The 27,553-nt window shown below is 41.8% G+C and overlaps 2 protein-coding genes across 2 annotated transcripts; both read left to right on the top strand.

The window, feature by feature from the left end:
• The first annotated feature begins 464 nt into the window (after positions 1 to 464).
• On the top strand, positions 465 to 11,150 carry LOC137296088 (deoxyribonuclease-1-like). The gene is made up of 7 exons (XM_067827753.1): positions 465 to 1,203; positions 3,832 to 3,920; positions 4,513 to 4,602; positions 5,067 to 5,185; positions 6,555 to 6,822; positions 7,546 to 7,642; positions 9,641 to 11,150. The coding sequence occupies exons 1-7, from the start codon at positions 1,054 to 1,056 to the stop codon at positions 9,779 to 9,781; spliced, it is 954 nt and encodes a 317-aa protein (XP_067683854.1). The 5' UTR covers positions 465 to 1,053; the 3' UTR covers positions 9,782 to 11,150.
• A 3,626-nt stretch (positions 11,151 to 14,776) lies between these two features.
• LOC137297379 (lanosterol synthase-like) lies at positions 14,777 to 27,115 on the top strand. Its single transcript, XM_067829383.1, has 16 exons — positions 14,777 to 14,962; positions 16,061 to 16,199; positions 16,408 to 16,516; positions 17,681 to 17,802; positions 18,109 to 18,205; positions 18,986 to 19,121; positions 19,661 to 19,769; positions 20,157 to 20,275; positions 20,905 to 21,002; positions 21,649 to 21,733; positions 22,288 to 22,407; positions 23,260 to 23,409; positions 24,076 to 24,172; positions 24,770 to 25,193; positions 25,701 to 25,779; positions 26,983 to 27,115. Exons 1-16 carry the CDS (start codon positions 14,777 to 14,779, stop codon positions 27,112 to 27,114), a joined length of 2,202 nt encoding a protein of 733 aa, XP_067685484.1. The 3' UTR covers position 27,115.
• Positions 27,116 to 27,553: the final 438 nt, after the last annotated feature.

Consider the following 27,553-nt stretch of genomic DNA (forward strand, 5'->3'; position numbering starts at 1 on the left):
AACATGGTTATACGTGGGGGTACCCTCCCACAGTGAGCCACCACCAAACAGTGAGCCCCCCACCCCCACTGTAGATCCGCATATCATGTTATAATTATATTAATGTTATAGTAGTATAGGGAATGGGGGTTCTGGACCACTTTCACAAAAAGTCTCTACAACGCCTTATTTACTAAATAAGACGTTGGTGGGCCCCTTAGCTCTTGCTACTATTACCCCTATACTACTATTGCCACCAACCATTGCACGGGCGTAGCTGTCAATATGAAGAAAAAAAGCTGGCCAAGCTAATAAGGCTGGGCAAGCCCTCAATACTATCTATATATAAAGCCTGCAACCTATCGGGCTTACACGAAAAAAATGGCTTGCTACGCGGATGCAGTGCTAATCTGGTCTACTCTCTGCAGGGTACGTGAACGCTACCGACGTGATTTGTTTACATCGTACACTCTTCAGTTAAGAAGGTGCATTTTCAAACATCTACACTTCCGTGTTGGACGTGTTTGTACACCGCGGAAACACATCACCATTTCCATCTTGCATACGTATATATAAGTGTCGCCACTGTACACATAGTCCTCGATGTGTTTTGGAGTGATATCCTTTGACAAACACTTGGGTATTTATACAACCACAAGAATGTCGGTATGTGGATTGTGTAGGAGGCGTGTCTCGTGTGTTGTATTTCTGACCTTACCTGTTTTGTGATGTGTATCTGAATAACTATGGATTCCACTCCCGTGACAGTGTGTGGGGGGGCATCTACCCATTTTCTTCTCACGAGGTCACTGGAGGTAATACACAAGATACAAGTGACGTCAACAAATGAAAACATGCCTACGAAATGGCGAATATGTAACGATAGAGTGCATTTGCTCACTGATTAAGCCTAAGGGACAGTAGGGATAATGACTCCATTTGCCTAATAATACGAGAACAGAATTCCTCAAGATCATCTCAGGTAAATTGTGTACAAGGTATATCGAGGACCTTTGGAAATCACAGCAGAATTCCTCAGCCATACTACCGGGCACTTGACTCCACGGACTGACTATGTCGACACTGGCCAGAAATTACCTAGTCGGACTTTGTGTACTAGACTTCCTTCTTGGCACGAGCGGGTTACGTCTTGGAGCATTCAATCTGAAAATATTTGGAACTTCCAAAGCGTCTAAACCCGATGTTGTGGAAACAATAGCCAAGGTAGGTTCCTTGAAATGTTTATTATTGATATTACACTTATTTTGCAGCTGAAATACGGGCATGCCACAAGCCGATATATTGTACAAGTGTGTGTATGTGTCGTATATGTACAACTGTTCATATCACTATATATAGCTGGGTGAAATAATGACTTTAAATGTTGTTACAGACTGTTAACGAAGACATGAGAACACAAAGTCATTAATAAAGTGTCACATATGATATGTTGGGCATTATTCTTTCTTAGTAAAGTGCACATTCTAGAACCTTTTTGCTTGAGTCCCACGCAGGTTTCCAACCCGAGACATTCATAAAACGAGTTGAATAAATATTTTACTGTCAACTTTTCCTCTGGAATTTACTTTTGGTCTATATATTTGTTTCAACATTAGTTCTGGAAATTCAGTCCCTTATTATGTTTTATTAAGTGCTTGTAAAAAGTATTCATCAGTTCAAAACTAGGCTTTGAACTTTTAAAGTCGATTATGTAACCTTAGATTTTGTTAATGACGAGTTTCATATATTTTATGTAAAGAATAACTTCGCTGCACCTATTAACAATTATTTCAGTTAAATTTGCATTTTGATTCTGGCACGTATAAACAATGCTACCACGTTTTGAAACAGATGAAATCCATTATTGCTTTCCAGTGTAAAATCAAATCCGATCTCATCACATGTTTTGGATATATACACCTGGAAATTAATCAAGCAACACCCCAATTTTTTCTATTGGAGCAACTTTGAAGTGTTCTGACAATCAAAATATGCCGGGTTGATATAGTTTGACACTTTTTTATTCAACAGACGATCTCTGACAAACAACTTAAAGGGAAAAAGTATCAAGACTTTGCTTTATTGCAACGAAATCCAAATTCTTAAAACTGTCTTAAATTCATGAAAAAATGGACACAATTTACTATTCATCCACAGACGTTGTTGTCAGGTGTATTAACACAAATGTCACATGGAAAGAAAGAACAGTCATCTGAGAGTCTGCACACCGACTTTCATCAATATCTAGTGTGTCCTCCCTGCGCACGCACCACCGATTCCAGACGCCTCCTCATTCCTTGGATGAGTCTCCGGATCTGATTCTGGGGGATCCTGTTCCACTCCTCATGCAGGGCAGCCGTCAATTCGTTGAGATTATGGACTGGTGGGTCTCTCTGCCTCACACGACGGCCAATAAAGTCCCACAAATGTTCAATGGGGTTGAGGTCAGGGCTCATGGCAGGCCATGGAATTCTGTCAATTGCATTTTGCCGCAAAAAATCATTTACAGCATGCGCCCTGTGAGGTCTAGCATTGTCGTCCATAAATATGGGTCTCGTTGCCAGAGGATGGTTCTCAAAATGAGGTACCACAGCCCTGTCAAGAACCTCCTGTTGGTAACGAACACCGTTAAGGTTGCCACGGATGGTAATGATATCCAACTTGCAGTTCATGGAAATGCACCCCCATACCATAACGGAACCTCCCCCAAAGGCCACAGTCTCCTGGATGTTCCGTGGAGCCATTGCTGTGTTCCTCTGCCTCCAGACCCGAGTACGACCGTCCACCATGTGCAGCAAGAACCGGCTCTCATCTGAGAAATGGACCTTCCTCCAAGAGGCAATGTTCCAGTGCAAACGGTCATTACACCAGGCCAGTCGGGCTGCCTTATGGGCTGGAGACAGTCTGGGTCGCTTGATTGGCCTCCTTGCCCGGTATCCTGCAGCTTTCAGACGATTCCGAACAGTCCTGTTCGAGATGGGTCTCCCTGGAAGCCACTCCTGTCTCAACCGAGAGCTCGAGTCGAAGGACCTGCGCCGTACAAGTCTCAGTAAAGCTCTGTCCTCCCGGACTGTGGTCTTCCTGGGTCTTCCTGGTCTAGGCAGGTCTTTAACTTCATTAGTGGCCCGGTATTTTTTCAAAAGTTTTGAAATTATGGAATGATGTCGTCCGATTTGAGTCCCGATTTGTCTTAGAGACATACCAGCATTCCTCATGCCGATTATTTGCCAACGAGTGGCCTCTGATAATTTCCTACGTGCCATGACATTGAAATGAATGAAAAACCGAATGCAATCGACAACCTGCGCTTGTAAACACCCCAGGGAAAAAGTGCATTTTTCGAAAGTTGAGGTTAAAGCAATGCACGTGCGCTGTGCAAGCTTCACGCGCGTCATATCAACCCATGAAAAGCTCATGCTGTATGTCAATACATCAAAATTGAATAATCAATCATCAAAATTACTTCGTTAAACTTTGTTAAGTTTTTATGTGTCTTTGAATTTGGTGTTGCTTAATTAATTTCCATATGTATACATAAACTGACACGATTGATAATGGTAGTCAACATGTACGGCTTTGACCGATATGTAGACAAATATACTCAGAAGCTGTTCTGAACGGGAAGATTGTCTTATACAGTATCTGTAACATTCACTCTACAAGACTCAGCCACCCAGTCGCGAAGGAAAACCAGAGTATGATGTCGTTTGTCTTCACAATGGCGTTGTCATGCACTAAAGTCACAGCGATGACGTGTTTGTATACCAAGCATTAACCGAACCCAGCGACCCTTGAACCTGTGATTAAGTGATGTGAATAGGTTGTATATTTCAATTTTTTTCTGAACTGCAGATAATATCTCGGTATGACATCATCCTGCTAATGGAGATTCGCGACAGCACGGGGACGGCCACGTCAGTGTTAAAGCAGAAACTACAACGGTGAGTGTTAGTGTACATCTGTGTATTTGTACATACATCTACATTCATACAGATTTACTTAATTCTCATCTACATATACAGTGTTAAAACAGAAACTACAACGGTGTGTGTTAGTGTACATCTGTGTATTTGTACATACATCTACATTCATACAGTGTTAAAGCAGAAACTACAACGGTGTGTGTTAGTGTACATCTGTGTATTTGTACATATATGTACATTCATACAGATTTACTTAATTCTCATCTACATATACAGTGTTTAAACATGACCTTGCACTTTGAGAGTGAGTGTTGTGAGAAAATGGTAGTGAGTGTTTCTATCAAGATAAAGTAGTGTTTGCTGTCCCTGTTCAGTCTTCGACAACAGTTACATTATGTCTGAAGTTGTTCTGTTAAATAACAATAAACCATACTTCTAATGCATGTAATATAAACAGTAAATGGCACATAAGCGGTCAAAACAGGTGTTGGATGGCTCGAAACAAACTTGTTAAGTCTGCCAGTCGTGTCTAGTTCTCTAGAGTAAATTATTTTTGGTGAAAAATCCCCGGAATCTTGTGTCATCACATATTACATTGTGTCTTTTGTAGACATAAAGATGTAACGTCACCATACGGCTGGGAAATCAGCGATCGTTTAGGGCGCACCAAGAGTAAAGAGGAGTATGTATTCATATACAGGTAAGAAACTCTGTCACTTGTGCACAGTGTCCAATTAGTGTAGATTCGCCTTTTGCGAAAGCATACAGATCACTTTAGGAGGCAGAGATCAGCTAAGTAAGTACTGCAAGCCTTTCAGTGTAAGCCTTGCTGTCACGACGAAAAACTTGTTTTAGGATTTTCAGAAAGTATATCCAGCGAGGATTCGTGTGCGAAGTATAATACTTTACGGATGACAACTTCTTTATTACTATGATGCGACGTTTCGGTATAGCTTCTTATACCGTTTTTCACTCTTGCTTGAAAACGGTAGACTAACGTTGACAGAATTCTGCACTAAGTACTCAAAGCCTTTCCAGATACAGGTGTGTTGGTGATATATGTAACACGACATCCTCGCGCTTGATGGGGCGAGGATGGATACTGTTGACTCGGTTACTGACACAGGTATTCCAGGGTAGTACAGGTGTGACGGTTTGTTTCAGGAAGGACCGGGGCATCAGCGTTGTCGACAAGTACCACTACGACGATGGAGACGAGGCAGTGAAAGAAGATACATTTGAAAGAGAACCCTTTATTGTCCGCTTCCACAGTAACAGAACTGGTAGGATACAATAGTTCCCTAGCTTTACAAGCTACAGAACAATAGGGGTTTAGCTTTATGCCTTGCCCTCTCCCGTACCTTTTACAGTAAAAAACAGGTGCGGGTTTAGATAGCGTTATCCAACTCTCCTGAAGCATTAATAGCAATAGAACTAGTTGGGTTCTATTTGTTCAGTGTGATGCGGGGGATATAGTCGACGCCTCGTCTGTCTGTCTGTCCGTAATCATTTTGTTTCCGGAGCATAACTAAAAAACTGTTCAATATTTGTAAACCAAAATTGATAGATTTAATAATCTGAACCTATGGTTGTGCCTTTTGCTGTTGACAGATTTTTGGCAGTTTGATTTTGTTTTTCCATGGAACGTGTTGGTCGTAGTCTAGTGGTGATTCGTTTCCGGAACACAACTCAAAAACTTCTTAATATATTTCTGCAAAGCTTGGCAGATATGTGGCACAGACCCTTAAGTGGTGCCTTTTGCTATTAACAGATTTTGGTGAATGATCATTTTCACATTTTCCATGGAAGCGATTCGAACCTAGTCTCACAACTCGAAAACTATTTAATATCTTACAGCAAAACTTGGCACATATGTGAGAGATGCCACAAAGGGGTGCCTTATGCTATTTACAAAGCATTTTGTTTTTCCTGGTTTCCATGGAAGCAATTCGGACATGGTCTCAAAATGCAGTGATGCTCTTCGTTTCCGGAACACAACTCGAAAACCATTTCATATTCTTTCAACAGATCTTGGCAGATATATCAGACAGATTTTGAAGTGGTGCCTTTTGCTGTTAACAGATATATGGCATTTATATTTTCATGATTTTCATGGAAACTATTCAAACTTAGTCTAAAAATAACATTAAGCAAGTGTCAGATGATTTGTCCTTTCAAACTTGAAGGGGCTAGGGGATATGCCATCTTCTGATGACTCTTGTCTCGTGACGCTCCCGTAGCCTTTGTAGGAATAGAACAAGTGTAGCTTTACCAACATTCTCACATTGTGTCAATAGCAATAGAACAAGTGCGGTAAAGCTTTACCAACCACCCTCTCACCAAGCTTTAATAGCAATAGAACAAGTGGGGTAAAGCTTTACTCACCACCCTCACGGGTAGCTTTATTACCATTTTAACAGGTAAAATAGTTCTGACAAACAGATAAAACAAACAAGCCAAACCAAGATGATAATTCTTCTATATCATATATAGTGTATCAGTAACGTTATGTTCTGAACCCTCCAGAGAAAATATGGATAATATTTTTTCATATTAATGTAGTAATTCACAATTGAAATGGGGACAACTTTCCGGCTTTTGTTGACCTGTGACCGAAATAAAGCTAACTGTAAATTATAACTGTCATTTCAGTGGTTCCCGACTTCTCCCTGGTGGCCATCCACACCAACCCCTCGAAGGCGCCGGGGGAGATCAAGTCCCTCCTCGACGTATATCGCGATGTCAAGAAGAAGTGGAACAGCGATGACGTCATAATTCTTGGTGATCTCAATGCTGATTGTACTTACGTGCGCAAATCTCATTGGCCAACAATTGATATACGTAACCAGCCAGAATTCTACTGGCCAATCGGAGACGACGTCGACACAACCGTGACCGACACAGACTGCGCTTATGACCGGTAGGTGGAGGAATATTTCCACAAGTTGTCTCTTAATCCATTTATCCTGTTTCTCTCGGGGAACATTTGAACAGTTAGCTTTAAATTCGATTTGTCGCTTTCTCTGTAGTGGTGCCGGTGCAACAACACAGATCTATGGTGTTGTGAAACAAAAAGAGAATATGCTAAGGCTGGATGTTATATGTCATCCTTAAGCCTTTTTGCGATCTCATTTAATGAAGGTACAAAAATACATATCAATAGCATTTAGAGAACGTGCATGTAAAAGGGATATTGATAATGTAATCCACTAACAAGTCCACATGTTAACCACACACACAGACACAGACACACACAGACACACACAAAACTATTCATGTAAACATCAAAACGTAGATCCCCTTCTACAATAACAAAGTGCGAAATATGTTTATTACAACACTTTTGATGAAAACTGCCAAAGTTTAATGTTCAGGTTGTCAGCAAAACGAATTCACTGCTGTCATTTAGGTTCCTTGATTTGGTTTGAAGAGGGTACGTAAAGGCCATACCGCTCTTCTTTTAGTCGTTTTTGCCTCTGAAATCGGTGGTGTGGTTTTGTTTCCGTGTAATCGTTCCTGGCAGTAGCGATCGTTGGTTTCAGCGATGTATTGGCATGGTCAAGTGTCGATAATGGTGGAAATATTGAAAGTTGCTTTGTTACACAATATTTACATTCTCATTCTTATGCGTTAATACTTTCAGGTTTATCATCTCAGGAAAAAGACTCAGGGATAGCGTGTTGAACAACAGCGTCGGTATTTTCAACTTCCAGGAGCAATACAAGCTGTCAAAACAGCAGGTATGTTACTCTTCCATCCATGACCATCCTACCTGACCCTACCTTCACGGCTACTGCGATACCCACGTGTTTCCTGTGTTTCAGTTCTATGACAGTATGGGATAATCGTTGGAAAATGCAATGCAGGTTATTTTGTTATTCGTTTATGATTACAAAATGATAAAATATGTTAAAGGTCACATGCAACGTAAAACACAAGATTCTGGTACCTTTCGGTATGCACTTACCGAAACAAATCATAAAAATGCCAATTCAACCTATAAAGTTGAAAAAAACGCGATGAAAAAAAAGCCCGCGAAATCGGAGTTCAAACGTTTCACTAAATTCCCCCCAGCGCTGGGGGAAAACTGGTTTCAACAGCTGTGCTGCGCTGCGCTGCGTCCATAACGCATGCGCAGTGAATAGGTTCACGGAGCTTGAAACAGTATGCATGCCCAGCGTCTGAGGTCGTGAGCAGTTGTCTAATCTTGGTTGTGTACACAAACAAGTAAATAATCTACTCGTTACGTAAAAAAACCGTGTTGATTGTGGTAAGCAGTCTCTGTCACAGAGAAAGCTCAGTGTCTGGTTTATTCACACCTATATATCTGTCTGCCTGTCTGCTAAAGACAACATGCAGTGCACAGCTTCAATCATTTACCACGTGCAATTTGAACTTAACACCTATCAGACTATACGACATAAAGAAAATAAGTTGATTTATGACTCGTGCACCCGAGTCCCGTGTCTGCCACATTATGTAATTAGGCACGTGTGATACACATGACATGTTTTTATGTCTGTGGGTTGCAAACAAACTACATTCATTTTTTACGGATGACTGGATCTGACGGAAAGTGGTGCAAACTCTTGTCAGTTTCAAGTCCTGCTTTGTACTTGGACGAATGATAGATTCCAGCCACGCAGCAGTTTACCATCTCTACTGACATGATTTTTATTGGATCGAGCGCAAATTCAGAGAACATGTATTTTCCAAACCCAACATCTCTATATACATTCTTCATGGATAACGACTTCTTTTAGTGTATATGATTTTGTTTGACAACAGTATGTGAATCCATACTGAAACGACGCATCAAGTACACAAAAAGAAGTTGTTATCCATAAAGAATCTTACTTTCTTGTGACTGGCTATACTTCTAAAATGCCCATCAAACAGATCATCTTTCTGTACACACAATGAACCCTCAGCATATCAGCAGATGAAACAGCCAATCGGAAGCCGTCGTTACACTTGAGTGCATATCCACCCGCTATGACTGGGTTCGGTCTCCCGAGAGATTCGTTTCGGGGGAAGTAAGCCCAAGTACAAAATATTGCACTTTTGAATCGCGATTGTACGCTTATAATTTTGTTAATTTGTTTTTTTAAAAGCAGCAGTGTATATTATATATGTCATGAATAAGTGATAAATGTGTTTTAATTATGTTTGATTTTTTGGTTGCATGTGACCTTTAAAGCTTATATACAAAGCTCTACATGTGCTTAATTTCACTGGCATCGTTTTTGGAAAACCAAAGGGCTCTATGATGTTTCGTTTTCAATACATATTTGTTCATTCTTAAAAAAACTGTATTATCTGGTCGACAGGGGGTTGCTGCCAGCACTTCTACTCACTATTTTGATAGAGTGGTAGATGATGAGGTTGATGAAACGTCTGTCTATTAAAGTCTCTGGTTTGATGCCCTTGCCGCGTTATACAATAATATTTTGAAATATATTTTTAATGGTAGCCCCTGACCTCCTTAAAAATTACGTCGCTTCAGGTTAATTCCAGCTATATAGATGGGCAATAAGTGAGTGAGTGAGTCAAACGTGTAGGTCGCGTCAAGTTAATTTCAGCTATATATATAAGTGGGCTATTAAAACGGCTTTTATAAATCCCTCACTTCGACATTATTAGCATAGGCTATGGCAGTATTGTTAGTAGACCGTGTGATCTCGTGAATGAATAATGTTTTGTTTATAATTTATTTATCTGAGCCTTGACTGCCACAGGCCCTGAGCGTGAGTGACCACTTCCCTATCGAGCTGGATTTGCAGGAGACGTTAGCCGTCGATGTGGGAACCAAGGCCAAGTTCAACGTGGCTATAGTCGTGCTCTCTACTCTGTTTGTTGCCAAGCTGTACCTGTGTTGATAAGAATCAGACATGACCCATCCACCCTGGCCTCATCACTGTGATACAGATGATGTAAGACATCGATGATGTTGGAGATTTGGCGGATCTGATTCCGCACCAGGATTGATAAACGTGAATTACTGTCTTGTGGCAGTGGAAGAGAATAGTGGCTAATTATGTGCAATGACACAGTGGTGCCAGGATTATTGCTCATGCTATGAATCACTGGCATGTCACAACCCATATACGCCCTGCTTTTCTCTGATTCTGGAACACATGAAAGCACTTGCACGAAATTACCATTCCATTAACCAAAGTGCATCTGATCTACCCACTGATAATTATTCTCAGGTATTCTTTAAATGCTCTCTCTATACAAAGAATGTGATATACTCAATCAAAAGAACTAACAATGCACGTTTTATTACCTAGGAGGGCGAACATATTGGGGTTCATATTTCTCATACGATGCCCTAGGGCACAATATCACTTCGTCATGGTGACGTGACGTCCTAACAATGCACTTCTCTGACGTTGCGTTCAACATGCGGCGACGGCGGGTAACCACCCTGTGTTTGAAAGTTGATTTTGGGTTCATTTTCCTCAATTTGACGGCTTGGGTAATCAAATCACTCGTGCCTAAATATCGGTATAACGATCGCTCTCGCGCGGGAAATAGCAACATTTCGTCTCTCGTGCGGTAAACATAGTATAACATGGGCACTCATACAATATCCTCTATATAAGTATGTTCACGATTAGTCTGTCGTACAGACCCTCAAGTATATATATCCAAGAAAGCCCACGCAAGTCTAGAAAATGTGGCGAGTCTAGATTTCCCATAAAATGAAGAAAGCGTCAGGGCTCCATTTCATTATATTATTTTTTCACTATGAACGTTTTTTCAGTAAAATATGTTCATTTCAGAGACTAGCTGTTAGTCCAGGTCACGATTAGCTGGTCAGTTAGCTAGCTACAACACACAGCCTTGCAAATGTGTGGATCGTTAAAATGTTTTAGATGCACATTTGTCCCGTCATTTTGGGATAAATCAATGAAACTGGATAATAATCTCAATTAATTTCGTGAAGCATTTCATCAACAGTCATAATCTTTATAAGATCACTTTGTGTGTAATATTTTCTTGTAGGTTGTCACGTGGACGTTACCGCCAAATATTCCATTTGTGACGTGACCTGAAGAACATACCGCCTGATGATGAGAGATATATTTATGTGTTTAGATTGTAAGATTCATTGACATATTTGTATTCTAGTTTCATGTTTTACATGATGAAGGAGAAATCATATATTCTGACTCACTTTTGTTGCTGATATTTTGTCCATGATTTGGATGTATTTGTATAAAATAAACGTTTGAATTACAAGTTCTTTTGTCTTTGAAGTACAAATACTTTACTTTGTGTCAAATTCTGGGACCGAAGAAGAATCTCGTGATGCTCCCAAAGGCCGAATAACGATCGTGAGGCCAGAAACCATTTGTATCTCTAACCCCAGACCCGCTCACGTGCCTGCTTCCAATTTGCATTAGAATTAGAGGGACAAAGACATCCGAAAGTAACACATACAAAACAAATATTAGGTTTGACATTCAGTCCAACTATTCAAAAATGTCTTCTTGGGTAGAAATGTGTATCTGACACGAACATAGCCATTTACACAACCAATTTAGGGGTGAAACAGTACTCACTTACCACGGTACCGTATGTATTGCGGTGAAGGCCTTCGGTTTGGTCCGTTTAGGTTCAGTATATGAGAAGTTACATCCGGGAAAATAGTGGCTGTCAAGCCAAAAACAGCACATATTTTGACAAAATTATTAGATTTCTAGACATATTAGAAAAAGTATTTTGAATTTTGTTAAAAACAACGGTATGAAAACCGAAAATACCGATTTTGGGGAATTTTTGGAACGAACCGAAGGCAAGCTGCCGCAGTTCTACTAATACCGCGGTACACCGAAGGCAGACCACTACCGCAGTTCTACTGATACCGCGGTATACCGAAGGCAAACCACTACCGCAGTTCTACTAATACCGCGGTATACCGTTTCACTCCTAATATACAACATCTGCATTTAATTAATTGAATTGAATGAAACTATTGTCTGTTTCATTTGGCGCCCCATAGAGTTCAGTAAGATAGCGACCAGTGGGCTTTAATGGAAACTTGATGGGTACACGTGTCACGAACTTCACTCACAACCTGCTGATTAAACAATAAATTAGTTTCACAAGCATGTCTGATTGTAGTGTTCCCATCACGAAACAAAATATGACAGTCCAGAAATTGCAGACATCGTTTTGTCTGCATACCTCGGAATTAACCTGTTTAATTGTGGCCTGTGTTATTTACTGTCTCCCATAAAGTTAGATGCAATGTATGTCAAGTCGTGGCGATACTTGAAAAAATATGTCCTGGTGTGATAATTCAGAAGGTAAACCTGGAACGTAATTCTGTGTGTTTAGAAAATACTATAATGATAAAATGGTGGAAACTGAGTCTGATGGACATTATGTATCTATGACTACAATAGTTGCAATATGTGGAGGAAGTAGTAAAACCACAAAGCCAGTAGTGCTATGTCGAGAGATTTCATGTTTGAGATCTACCATTTTGGAATGAGCGTACTCGTTATTGTTATTAACACGCACATTACATGTATTCGGGTTGAAATTGATTTCTGACGTGAATAAGCATGTTCTAGTGATGCAAATCCAATATTTCAGATTCATAGAGAACGTGTGTATGTTTTTTGGAGAGAGAGAGAGAGAGAGAGAGAGAGAGAGAGAGAGAGAGAGAGAGAGAGAGAGAGAGAGAGAGAGAGAGAGAGAGAGAGAGAGAGAGAGAGAGAGAGAGAGAGAGAGAGAGAGAGAGAGAGATTGGGAATAATTAATTTTACGACCTCATCAAACATGGACGGTATGTGATTTCTTAGTTAAGGTATGCTGGTATGACATGAAATGTAGAAATTCGGCGTTATGAAAGTTTAATATTAAAATTCATCTGTAAACACCACTTTCTTATGAAACAGAAAATTGGAATTCAATATAACTGGAGTTGTTTGTGGTGTCTGTTTTCACTTTCATACGAGAAAATTCGGATAGGATGAAAAGGAGGTCATTGTCTGAAGAGGTTAATGAGACCCGTGTTTCGGTGTGTAACCACGAGGCTGCACGACCGCCCTCTGTTGGAGTGAAACCGATGTCCACAACATATATATACAGGTTCAGTGATTCTGAATCTGTAAGGAATCTAGTTGCAAACCATTCGTTACTTACCAATTAACTTTCTATGAAAATGAAAGATTTTCGATACTTCCAAGGCCACGTCGGTTGTGTCCAGTATGGACAAACATATTCAAGTATTGTTTTCATTGATACAGTTTTTGAGAGTGAGGGAGAATCTCATAGCTAACGAGAGCGTTATGAAGAGAGATAGCAAAGTGCCCAGTTAATGAAGTCATGTCAACTGTCGTTGCTCAGCATGTCAGAAAGTGATATTAAAGTCAGAAAGTGATATTAAAGCGTACTTCAATAGCCATCATATACAGTGAGATTCATTAGCTGTCCAACGTGCTGGAGTTGAGGTAGGTCACATTTGACAAATTCTCACAGTACAGATAACATAGTCTTTTGAGCGTGAACATTAAATAATTATACGTCAGTATCAAATATCTGCAACATATCACCTTACTGTACTGATCTGAGCACCCTAAGTGGTTGCATATAATGTTTCATTTCAGTATTATTTATCTGAATATATGTGATGGGCGAGTATTTAGAGAGGTATTCCACATTGCCTTCGATGTACAAGATCTCCCATTCGCGTTTGATGTGTGGTGTGGTGTGGTGTGGTGAGGTGAGAATGATCATTTCTGTGCCCGTTAAGGAGTGAGTGGTTTACAGAAACAGCAAACACGATGTGATGGTTATGTAGAGGTAAATGTGGATACAGAAACAAAATGAAGATGTTTACAATTAGTACATAAACAGAAACCTTATCGGGAATGCCGTACTTATTGCAATAACGAGGTTGACTATCGATAGAACTTGTTTCCCTCATGTTAAATGCTGAATATTAAAGAACACAAAAGTTTGGACAAATGTTGCGATCCAGGAGCCTTTCTGAGCGGTTTAGTTAGTTCAGCATAAAGCCATTTTGAACTGTATTCGAATTAATGATGCAAGTCTTAGACGTGAACCACTTACATGAGACGGGATTCGAACCTAGAGCTAGACGGTTTTTACGATGACGTCACCGCCAACACACGGTTGCGTAGGTGAATAACCTGCAGATAGATCCTCTTTGTGTGTTGTCACTCTGCGACTTCCACTTCTGGGTCGGTCAACTACGTGTCTGACCTGTCGTACTGAAACAAATATACAGCCGAATTATGGTTTGTCTTGTGCAAACCAATGCACTTTCGACGCCAATCTTGGCATTTTCTCGTGAGATTTTCGTGACCAGCATGTTTCTTTCCCTCTGTACAAAAAGTGTTTGTACATCGACAATAATCACAACTTTGCCATAATTCGTGCAAAACAACTATACAGGTTTTGTTGCATTTTGGCAAATGAAACGTGATTGTTGTGCTCTACAAATCAGTGTTCTTCAATAAGTTTACGACTTACAACGCAAATTTGGGATTGCAGCCACAATTACACCTGTGTACTTTCTTTTGCCTGTTAGCTTCCAAACCATTATATATTGTGGATAAGGACAGAGCAAGAAGTGTTCTTTCGTCATACCTCGATCCCCAAATGGACTATATTTGCGAAACCCATTTCTGTTGTGACCCTAACTTGATATTGCTGTGGAATATCGCTTAATATTGCGTAAACTCATACTCCCTCGTTTGTGTGTGGATCTGTACACAGTCATATCTCGGGGGAAGTTATTTCACGTATTTGTAATGAAAAATGGCCCTAGTACACTGCTGCTTAAATCATATAGGCATTGTTTGATATAAGTTGTGTACACAGTTGCTGCCATGTCGGCGACATACCTGAACATCATGAGGAGGAATCGTCACGGTCCCCAGAAAACACCCCCAGCAACTGACTTAGCACGGTGGCGTCTGACTGGGGAGGGGGGCCGTCATGTGTGGGTGTACGCCGGCGAGGAGTCAGACAGACCCCAGACATTCATAGAGAGGAACGCTGTTGGATTGGACACGGTCAGTATAGAAGCCATGGCCACACTCTCACAGACAGGAATATGTTTAGCCCAGAAACAGTCATGTATCCATTTACATGCGCTTCAATGTACCCGGCCATAACGTTCCCGCCTAGTAGAGACGAAGTTTTATGCCTATGTACACAAAAGGGTCGCCATTTTGGTACAGATACGCTCGCATTGAGACAGATGATCCCTGGTGGAATGTGCATCACCTGTGTACCGACCTTGTCCCCAAAAGTCTTATATCGGTAGCAACCCATGTCTGAATAGTCACACATATCGGGCAAAGCGGGTAGAAAGGGCAAGGTGAGACCTTGGTAACCTTGACCCGAGCATTCTTAGAGAGAAATGATATTCTCACACTGTCAGAAGGAATAACGCTGACGGAACAGATACAGTGGCATAATATCATGCTATATAGGGTGATTTTATTATATTCCTGATACTTTCCCAGTTTAGATTCCTTTAAAGAACCATGGTGTTAAAGACATTTTAAGATAATTAATAGTTTAGGCCGCATTTCGACTTGCCCCAAACTCTGCTTATCATCTGAACTGTGGCTGCAGACCATTCCCGACGTCCAATGTCGTGTCCTTTGTTCTGTCCTATCAGTTTCCGTTTTGCCAATTGAGGAACCAGGGCCCTTAGTCACGAAACGTTCGTAGCCCTAAGAATTCTTAACTTTGATCGTATCCAGTGTGTTAAGAATGTCCTTAAGAGGTTCGTAGGGCTACGAACGTTTTGAGAATATCTAGCCAGATGCTACTCCGTTATGCGTCACATTGACAAAAGGCACAAATCACTTTCCACACCCATAAGGCATGACTCATGCTGCAGCTGAACTTGTAGGATTCAGTTTTTACCAAGAATATGTAGCTGATAATATATTGATAGTACTAGATGTTCCCAAAATGTGAGCATTCGTCATAAACACACGTGAAGGCAAGTCAATTGTTCATCTGAAGAAAAACGTCAAGTCACAGTAAGACAAAAACGTCGAGTTGAAACCTAAGAAACGCATGCTGACACATTTTGATGCATACGATACCACAAAGAAAACGCGCCCATCATACAGAACAACAAATTGCCTCTGCAGACCGAGGATGCTCCTCCGCTCCCCCCAGCCGGCACTGCGAAGGAGGCAGCCTACAACGGCATGACGTTCTACGCTGGGCTACAGGCCGATGATGGACACTGGCCTCACGAATACAGCGCGCAGGTCTTCCTTCTCCCAGGTGAAATGAAGCATTATTACGAAATCACGTTAAAGGTGTACACCAAAACATCTGCGTGTTTCTGCGTGTGCCAAAAATCTGGGTTCGATTCCCTACATGGGTACAATATTTGAGGTCTGTTTTCTGATATCTCCCGCCGTGATATTTGCTGGAACATTACATATAGCGGAGTAACATCGTACTCACTTAATGCCCTCGACATTTCCAGCTTACGTGATCGTCAGCTACATCACCGACACCCCTGCACCCGACCCGCAAAGGTTGGAGATTATCCGTTACATGAAGTCCGTACAGTGTCCAGATGGCGGCTGGGGTCTGTAAGTACACACCAATACAATTAAGCTGGAACTTCCTTATGTCGAACTTCTTATCGATTTGGGCCTCTCTTACCTCGAACTGTTACCCCTTATCTCGAACTAGAATCCTCATCTCGGACAAGGATCTGTTTGTCCCACCACGTATTTTCTGGTGTGTTTCAGACTGTGAATGACAATGGATGAGACTGTGTCTGTTTAGGCCAGCTGTCTCAGGTGTGATTTCTGGTTTGTTTCGGCCTATGAATGACAACAGATGAGGCCGTGTCTGTTTAGGCCAGCTGTCTCAGGTGCGATTTCTGGTCTGTTTCGGCCTATGAATGACAATAGATGAGGCCGTGTTCGTTTAAGGCAGCTAAACTGAGTGTGATGTCCGGTGTGTTTCATTCTTTGAATCACAATGGATGAGACTGTGTCTGTTTAAAACCAGCTGTCTTAGGTCTTAGGTGTGTTTTCTTATGTGTTTCCGGCTAAGTATTATATGGGATGAAACCATATACGAATTATCTTCCTTTATTAGAGCGAATATGACGGCCGCCATAAAGTTACCCGATCAAAATGCGAAGGGTAGATTTGGTATTCATGTTAAACAGAAAATCAGAAACCAGCAACAGAAATTAGGGCTACAAATATCATTCCTCTGACGATGCCGTATGATGATGTGATACACTGTGACGAGACATTTAATGGCTAGCTTGCCCGTTGTCAGCATGGAGATACCATTACATGACTGAGCTGTGTCTAGAAGAAAATTGCGCATTAGCACAGGTTCTAGTTTTCTCGAAGCATTCAAGAATTATCGAGGCTTTTGCGAATGGTCGTTTTTTGAAACAAATGATTGCACAATTAAATCTGATTGCAATCAATCACGAAACCTGAACATTCGGACCATGAAGAGGCCGTATTAGAACAAAGTTTTCGTGGGAAGATATTACATGAGTAAACTCTGTGGGAAGAGAATGGATAACAAAGGATCAGACCGAGTCTGCAGGTTTGTTGTACTTTTTGATCAGCCTCAGGAAAACAAAGGATCAGGCTGTAGGTTGGTTGTGTTTCTTGGTCCGCCTCGGGATAACAAGGGAGGGGACTAGCTGCTGGTTTCATCCTACTGAACTGTTCTCTGTACCTGCTTCAGACTACCATGGAGTGTATCTGGTTCTCTTACAGTCACAAAGCTAGTCCCCCATCTGTGATGGGTTGCACTCTCGGCTACGTATGTCTCAGGATACTTGGGATTAGCGCCAACGATCCCGATCTTCGTCGGGCAAAGCAGTTGATTAAACAGCTAGGTGAGTGTTTTCAGTGTCAGCTTATTTGTTTTAACGTCCTGGCATATTTTCATAACATTCTTATCTCAATGGAACTTCAGTATTGTTGCGGTAAATTCTTACTAAATTCATTTACTAAATTACAGCAATTCCAAATACAGACACTCTGTGATCATGGCTCATGTTGAAGTATATGTGGATCACCTAAACGTTGGCTATAGTACTATATATAACAACATAAACGACTGGACTAAAGACAGACGCGGACATAACACAGTGCTTGCGAATATCCCCAAGGAGTTATGTTCTCATATCACGTGTCTCCAGGGGGTCCCGTGTCTCTCCCGACCTGGGGGAAGGTGCTGCTGTCTGTCCTCAACGTCTACAGCTGGGATGGCGTACACTCCATGTTTCCAGAGATGTGGTGTGTAGTGGCACAAGAATCAGCTGCGTTTGTATCTTGTCGCGTGTGTTACTGAGGAACGACTACCTATGTATAGGTTAATCACCCTTACATGGTAATTATTTAAATGACTATCGTAGTGAGGGTGATTAAACGGCATACACCACAAGGAAAGGCTTATGTGATAGACGTGTAATGTATTAACCATAATGAAAATTATCAAAACAAGTACATTTTTAAATGTAGAAATAACTATCCTAGAGCAGTTAATCAGTTATGTTAATAAAACACGTCCAAGAACAATGAAAATGACTTTCCCTAGTGGTTTAAACTGTAACATAGCGCTGTGACGAGAAGCGGGTTCACTGGCAACCTGATGCCGAATGGTTACATGAAACAGACGCATGGTAACTACAAGGCACATTTGAACCCAGCCTGGTTCCCTGGGTCTGTCACGCCAACAGTGTCGGAACCAGGCTGATTTGGACCTGGTGGTGTACACCGCCGTGTAGATGTACTGCATGTGACCCTTACATAGATAACGTTACTTCTACGGTTCTCTGTGCAAAATCAGTACGTTTTCATGTTGTATCAACCTCTAATTGCACTACAAAGACTTCATGATTGTTAAAAATCAACGTTGAACCTAATGGTATATATTTCAACGTATAAGTAGGGGTAAGAGCTTACCACGGTACGTTACGTATTACGGTACAAGGCCTTCGGTTCAGTATACGAGAACTTACTTCCCGGAAAACAGTGGCATCACATTCACATCTAAGAATGATCTATTCCCCCAAGGCTGCTGCCAGAGTGGCTACCCTTCCATCCCTCCAAGATGTGGTGTCACACTCGAATGGTCTACGTGTCGATGGCTTTTCTCTACGGGAAAAGGTTTGCGGCTGCGGAAGATGACCTCATTCTGTCGTTGCGGAAGGTAGGAATATTTTAATCATGGGAAAGCTCTCAGCTCGTTCCATAGCCAGAAGACCTAAGCATAGTTTTTCATCCCAGGAAAGTGATAACTAATAATTTGTTTCTAGCCATCGTTTTATCTACCTTACAAAAACCCAAACCATTATGAAAAATATCCCTTCTGAATCCGCAACATTTTCCATGCACAAATGACAATGGCGATGAGTGAATGTTATGCCGCACTCAGTAATAATCCAGCTATATGGCGGCGGTCCGGACCTGATAATCTAGTGATCAATAGCATGAGCATCGATCTGCACAATAGGGAACCGATGACAGGTGTCAACCAGGTCTGGGAGCCTGACCACCCGATCCCGTTAGTCGACTCTTACGACAGGCATTGGTTATTAAGGATCAAATCTAACCCGGAATTTCACGGGTACCAACGGCGATAACGAGCAAGGTATGGTGTTGCACAAGACGATGATTAAGTGTGTTCGGATGATGACACTGTTGATGATGACGACCGTGGTAATGAAGGTGATTATGGCTCTATTGCAGGAACTGTACAGTGAGGACTACACTTGTATCGACTGGAAGAACCACAGGGGGAACGTCAGCCTTGCGGATATATTCGTTCCCAGAACATGGATTTGCAACCTAACATTTCGTACGTTCAAAATGTCATTTATGTATTTTGCCATCGGTTTTTTTTTGCAATCAGATGAAAGCCTGATTTAATCATCTTTCGACGATTTTCGCATGTGAGATACATGTGCTGACCACGTGATGTGACCTTCAATACAGACCATCGGACTATACAAATCGATGATAACTGTTTTATAAGTTCCCTCTACACTGAAGAGAACCTTTGAACAGACATGATTTGTACTTGAAAATTGTTAGTAGTGTATGTTGATTACTTCTAAACCAGGAGAAGTACCAGGCCACATTGAAACAATTCTTCAGTGTTAAGTATGGAATGGTAGGGTTATAACCAAATGCACTGATATTTCTATTGAATGTCTGTATGGTGAAGTTTGACTGTGACTGGCAGGTGCCCTGGATCTGTATGAGCTATGCAGTATTCCGTCTATGAGACAGACAGCTGTACAGACCTGCTACAATCATATCTGTGCTGATGACGACGCCACGAGCTTCACATGCCTCGGTCCGGTTTGTGGAGACCTTACTTTATGTATCGAGATCACAACATTGTCACGTTACCACACAGTTACTCTACCGCACAGTCACGCTGTCTCACTATCAAGCTGATGTAACACACTATCGTGTGGCCACACTTACACTATCTCACCGTCACATTACCACACCGTCACATTACAAAACTGTCACATTATCACACTACAACACCGTCACGTTATCACATTATCACACTACGATGCCGTCAGATTACCACAGTGTCGTATTACCACACTGTCACGTTATCACACTGTCCACATTAACACACTGTTAACATTATCTCACTACCACACTGTTCACATTACCACAGTGTTCACACTGTCAGACTTTCACATTACCATATGAGAGGCTAGAGTTAACTCCCCTTATACAAACTAGCAAGATGCCCGAATATTCTACACTCATGCACATCAATCTGAAATATGCATTTTGCAGCAATTTCCATGTCTTTCTTTCCGAATGTAGTAATACATCTATAGCAATTTATAGCACTCAACTGCCAATCGCTAAATAATACAATGCATAACAACCGGAGCATTGTTACTCATAGATATTACCTACATATATATGACATTGTGCTTTTATATCCCCTGTGATTGTGACAGGTGACCAAGCTGCTCCAGATGTTGATACGCTGGGTGGAGGAAGGTGGTCAGTCTGAAGCCTTTATGAAGCATCGCGACAGAGTTCGGGATTACCTGTGGTTGGTAGTTAACATTGCAAATGTTATTCCTCTAACCTCTTTCAAACGGACTCGGTGGGGCAGGACAGTGCTTAGAACGTTCACTCGTAACAGTCAAGACTCGGGTTTGATTGTCCACATAGGGTTTTGATTACAATATGGGCACAATATGTTAAGCCCATTTCCGGTGTCCCCAGCAGTTGTATCGCGGGAATATTGCCACAAACTAGGTAAAGCGACAATTATATACTCATTTACAGAGGACCAAAGGTAGAAATTCCCGCTAAAAAGTGCCCTGCTTGTTCAAACTCGCCCATCTAGTTGTGATGGAATGATTCAGACTCGATTTAAAAGGACTGCCTCCACATAGGTGAAATAGTGCTGATTGTGACGTTACACAACATACCAAGGAACATCTCAAAGCGAAATCGACCCCCAAACTCCTCAGTTTATTCTTCAGGGTTTTTTGTTTACAAATATTGCAAAGAAGGTATTAAATTCCGCCTCCACCCCATCGGATGAAGCATTACCATAACAGTTTTAGAGCAATACAAGATATCGTATCTAAAATCATAGATTCCACATTGGAGATCTTGTAAAACCTTGAACACGGCATTTGTACAATTTGGAGTACCACAGTGAAATATACTACCATCATACAATACAGGTTGGGCCGAGATGGCATGAAGTTTCAGGATTACAATGGGTCACACGTTTGGGACACAGCTTTCGCTCTTCTGGCTTTCAACGAGGTGGGTGATGACACTGATGTAACAGTTTCTCAGCTAGCTGGATACTGTTGGTTCTCAGAACTCTGGTTTAATTATGCCCAGTGTGCTTCTGGTGACTGTTCACTGTTGTGAAGTGTTGAAGAAGTGTTGCCACAGCACGTTGTCTGGATATTTAGGGACAAAGGGAGTTGTTACATGTTCTCATATCTGTTTGATGTAATCCCTTCATCAGTTTAGCTAATCTGTTTACCTACCTTCACCCTGTTGTGATAAAACACGTGTTTTAAGAGAAACGGATTATCTTGTAATTGTACAATGCGTATTGATCAATGAGGCTTTGCCTCATCCTAGCATTTCCCGAAGCTACTAGCACATCGCTGTATGAGTACTATGAGCCTCGTCACGTGGATAACGACCACATCATTCACTGTTAGGGCATGAAACTTCTAAACTTTCCGTGGGAATTTTCACAAATGGTTGAAGTTTAACAACTGGGAATACCAGATCTTCGTTCAAACATATATGTAATGACGTCTAGGAATACCCTAGCTATATGATTTTATACATGTGTTCAGGCGGACGGCGGGGGTCAAGGTTTCAAGTCCTGCCTGCAGATGGCGCACTCGTTTCTCCGGAGCTCCCAGATACAGCGCAACGCTGAACACTTCAGGGACCACTACCGCCAGGAGAGTAAGGTATAGTTGTTGTCTTCATACTGGGAAGTAGTGCACTGTTGGTGGGCCAGTTGGTTGGAACTCCATGAACACCAGGTGTCGTGGATCTGCAGCGGCTCCGCAGCAGTGATAAAGTGTGAAAAAGTCCACGATACATTTCATGACCACCTGGTGTCATGCTGGTGAATATATCGTGTAGATCAGACAGTACACTACGTATATTTTAGTGACCTGGAAGTGTCACAAACTGAAAGTATAAGAAAGGGACGGTTCCCACTGTTCATATTCTACACATGAGAATACCCCACTGAGAGTTGCAGATTTAAATGCAGTTGTGTCGGCATGCACATGCAAATTATTTACTTATTTTATAAACCACACCTTGTAATCGTCGAGAGATAAAAGAGATAAAATAGATATAATCCATAGTTAAACAATCTCTCGGTGTTTATAACTGAAATATGAATTGTTTTTAGTGAGTGAGGGACTTTAGTTTTACGCCGCATATTCCAGATATATGGCGGCGGTCTGTAAATAATCGGGTCTGTGTCTGTGTCTGTGTCTGTGTCTGTGTCAGCCAAGTCAGGGAGTCTGATCCCCCCAGTCGCCCCTTACGAGAAGCATATTCGCCTTTTGTGGCAAGCGTGGGTTGCTGAAAACATGTTCTTCCCTGGTTCTTCACGCGTCAATTGTTTTAGTGTCACATAATACAAGATACCAGTTGCTATGTTTACGTATTCTTTGTGATTAGAAATATGCAGCTCAAATACATTTTATGTGTTTTTCGCATGACAAATTCGCATCTGTTAACAATTCACGTTTTTGTGAAAGTGTTCCTGTCTAACCAACGTCTGACTATCGCCCCATATCTAGGGTGGATTCCCCTTCTCCACAAGAGACAATTCCTGGATAGTCAGCGACACAACAGCTGAGAGTTTGTCAGCCATCCTCGTGACACAAGGAGGTCACGTTGTGCTGAGTCAGCTGGTTCCAAGGCACAAGCTTTGCGATGCAGTCGATACGGTATGTAGATTGAGTCATATTAAACATGGAACGATAACTTATAATCAATGTAAAGCTTCATCTGAAAATTGTTGTAATTTTATTGTTAACATTTTGTAATAATATCACCTTTCTGGTGGCCGTAGTGTAAACAAATATTTAATATAAGCCACATCACTATATTTCCGCTACTTGTGCAATCGTGCTGACACTAAAAGATTATTCAAATCATAGTGAGTGAGTGAGTGAGTGAGTGAGTGAGTGAGTGAGTGAGTGAGTGAGTGAGTGAGTGAGTGAGTGAGTGAGTGAGTGAGTGTGCTTTTGGCAGTATTCCAACAATATCGCGACGGGGTACACCGGAAATGGGCTTCACACACAGCATCTGTGTGGGGATTCGAACCACGATGTTCGCGGATACCCGGGAAAATGAGCGAACACCATAACCACTAGACTACCCAATCCTGTTCAAATTATGTCGGTAACACTGTGTATCGCCTAGCTTAAAGTACTGAGGCTATTATATCATAGAATATCATTATCAGCTTGCTTTAAAAACATGCACCTGACTTAATAATATTACGTAGTCAATGATTTGTGTCGCTAGTCCCCAATACTAGCGGTTATTTTAATCGGAAGAACGGCTCTGTTGAGGAAATTTGCAATGTTGGAATCTTCTTCCTGTGACAGTTACTGGGCATGCGCTGTGCTGACGGCGGCTTCGCCTCTTACGAGACAACAAGAGGACCATTTTGGCTTGAGCTGTTTAACCCATCGGAGATATACAGTACGTATCCTGACAGGTGCACTGCTGATTGAACACTGACAGACAGCACGGCGTGAGAGAGTATGGTTTTACACCCCTTTTTGCATTATTCCAGCAATATCACTGCGGGAAACACCAGAAATAGGCTTCACACATTGTGCCAATGTGAGGAATCGAACCCGGGTCTTCAGTGTGACGAGCGGGAGCTTAACCACTAGGCTACTACACCGCTGTAATTGTTTTCATGATTTTCATGTAAAAATATCACTGTGGTCGTCCTCTCTAGTGAATGAAATCAAAGGCTGGAGCGAATCACGAATCTCCGAAATTTATTGACCTTTTCTACTGCTGAGACCTAAATAGGCTCTGGCGGTGTTATATTAACACCTGGTCGAAGGATATGTTTCTATAAAGAGGCTGTCGTTCGGGAAAGAAAAGACAGGAAATATTACACGCATTTGGAGATGTAAGAGTAAATGTCAGATTTCAGATGGTTCAGATGATGCAAACAGGATTTGTGGGTTTTAACTGAGCTTATCGCTACGAGTCGATGTTTGTCAGAGGAACTGCACACACAGTTCCGTGAACAGCTACGTCACCATGTCCACGCTGTTTCAGGCAACATCATGGTGGACTACACCTACGTGGAGTGTACCTCGTCCGTCATTCAGGCGCTCAGACGTTTCACTGAGGAGTACCCAGGTTATAGGGCAGAGGAAATAAGGATGACAATCAAGAATGGATTAGACTTTATCGCCAAGGAACAGCGCCCTGATGGCTCCTGGGAAGGGTCGTGGGGAGTTTGCTTCACGTATGGTGGTTGGTTCGCCCTGGAAGCCTTCAGTTGTATGGGAGAGAGGTATTATGGACAATATGCCCCAGAGACTGTGATGAGAGGATGCGCCTTCTTGGTCAGTAAACAGATGGAGGACGGAGGCTGGGGCGAGGATTTCGAGTCATGTGAACAGGGGCAATATGTTCAAAGTGAAAACTCCTGTATCTTGAATACCTGCTGGGCTCTGCTTGGATTAATGGCGGCCCGGTAAGGGATTGAGCGCTGTTTTTGGATCATTTATGCTCGTGCTCGATAACGCGGGTTAACTGTTAATTTGTGCTGTCGTTAGACAGTGGTCGTGAGTGAGAAGGGGTGGGTGGGGTAGTGGAGGTGGAGTGCATGAATGGGTGGATGAAAGGGTATCTTGATAATGATGCAACTGAGGACAAGTCCAACTTTTATGACGCAATTGCAGAATTTCATCTTTTGTTTTTGTGAAGAAAAAATACATTAATACATTTTATGGAAAGGTATTCAACAGTCCAAGACTCTGCTCAACTCCATTTCCCTGCCCAGGTAGTTCATCAATGATGTGTGCATAGGATTGTGCTTAAAATTTGCTTGAATAAATGTTTTTAGAAAAAGCATTAAATGAACCTATTTAGTATTGGTTTCGCCCGGCACACATACTGTCATCGTCAGGGAAAGTAAAATGGAGCCCAACTTGAGCATTCTATTCTGGTCTTGGTAGTCTATTCCTCGTTCTACTTACAGGTACCCAGATGTACACGTGATGGAAAGGGGGATTCGATCCATCATGTCACGTCAGCTGAGCAATGGAGACTGGCCACAGGTGGGTACCACAAGCCCGTGGTGTAGTGTTCAATACAAGCTGTTTATGGAACCAGTGACTATACACGGTGTCTGTATTCTGGCCGTGATATTTCTAAAGTATTGCTAAAAGCGGCGTAAACTGAATCCATTCACTTACCCCATCTATACTGTTTGGATGTGACAGGTGCATTATGAATGCGTCCGAGATGTACAGTGTCAATAAACGATTCCGAGGCAGCTTCTAGAACTAGCGACTGGACGTTAACGAAGTAGAACGTATGTCCAGAGCCGGTGAATATATCCGTGGTATAAGGTGTTGAACACAAGCACTGGAGCCTCCAGTGAACGTGTTGGTAATGCTGACGGGTCGGACAAAGATGAGTACCGACACCACCTCTGCATACAAGTATACACGTATTGTCAGCATACTCACGAACATAGAACATATGTCAGATGATTAGCCTTGCATTCAACGGAAGTGCTTCAAACAGTTCATAATTAAAATTCAGGTGTTATGTAAGACAAATACGTTGTTCATTGGTCGCCAGGGGGCCATGGGCTCATGTACCCTCGGGGAACATATACAAACCTCGAGGGTACATGGGCCTATGGACCCCGAGGGACCAGTGAACAACGTATTTGTCTTACCTAACACCTGAATTTTAATTATGAACTGTTTGAAGCACTTCCGTTGAATGCAAGGCCAATCGCGAAGACGTCCGAAGGTAAACCGATTTAGAGTTATCTCCCTTCCATTGATTTTCAATCGCAAAACATCGGTAAATTCCGTGCTTGATGCGTGATTCAATGTTTTTTGAAGTAAAAAAGTACTACCATGAAACACCAGAAGAGTTCGGAATTCACCGCGGTGTACATTGAAAATAATACATCGCCTGTAACCTGGGGACATTGAAAATAATAAAATAGCACTTCACCAGTCAGAAGGCTACATTCATGTGAGATAAACAATGGGGCGGTGGTTTAAGCAAGTGGTTAAAACGTTATATCGTCACGCTTCACACCCGGATTTAATTTCCCCACATGGATGCAATATTATGTCTGAGCGCATTTCTGTTGTCCCCAGCCATGATATTACTGGAATATTGCTATAAGCGGCCAACTGTTACAGCAACTCATTCACTCAGTATTACGTCCTGCAAGAGTTTATTGCCTCGCTAATTCGAGATGGGGATTTTATGTTATCAAATCAAAACCATTGCAGGAGGGTGTGAACGGAACATTTGCAAAGTCTGGCGCCACCTACAGTGACAGCTACCGTAACATCTTCTCCATCTGGACACTGGGAAGATTCAGCCGACTGTATGCAGACAACCCCCTTGCTCAGTGCCCCTGAAGATTTGTCGTGTAGTGTAATGCCGCATTGTAGATTCTAATAAACGTTGCATTTAGAGACAAAGTGTCAGGTGTTCCGATTTTTGGTTTCGATTTCCCGGAGGCACAGCCACCAAGCGATGTGCACTGTATTTACTTCTGTACTTTCTCTTCTGCTGTTACAGCCACCCCGAAACAAACACTAATGTTACTGTTACTTCAGAGAGTACACAACATATATTTGAAAACACCAAACTGTGTATTGTTACGGTTAATAATTTACCGTGACAACAATCCCCTGTGAACCAGCAAAACAGAACAAAGACAAGTTTAAAATATTCAGATATTATTATTTAGTAACGACAGCAAGGTATACAAAGTCATAAGTCAATTTCACAATGCAGATTTCAGGTACAATTCAAGAGAGACAAAATCTAAGTCAATGTGTCACAAAAATACAA

This window comes from Haliotis asinina, chromosome 9 (assembly GCF_037392515.1).
Source record: "Haliotis asinina isolate JCU_RB_2024 chromosome 9, JCU_Hal_asi_v2, whole genome shotgun sequence".
Taxonomy (NCBI): Eukaryota; Metazoa; Mollusca; class Gastropoda; order Lepetellida; family Haliotidae; genus Haliotis; species Haliotis asinina.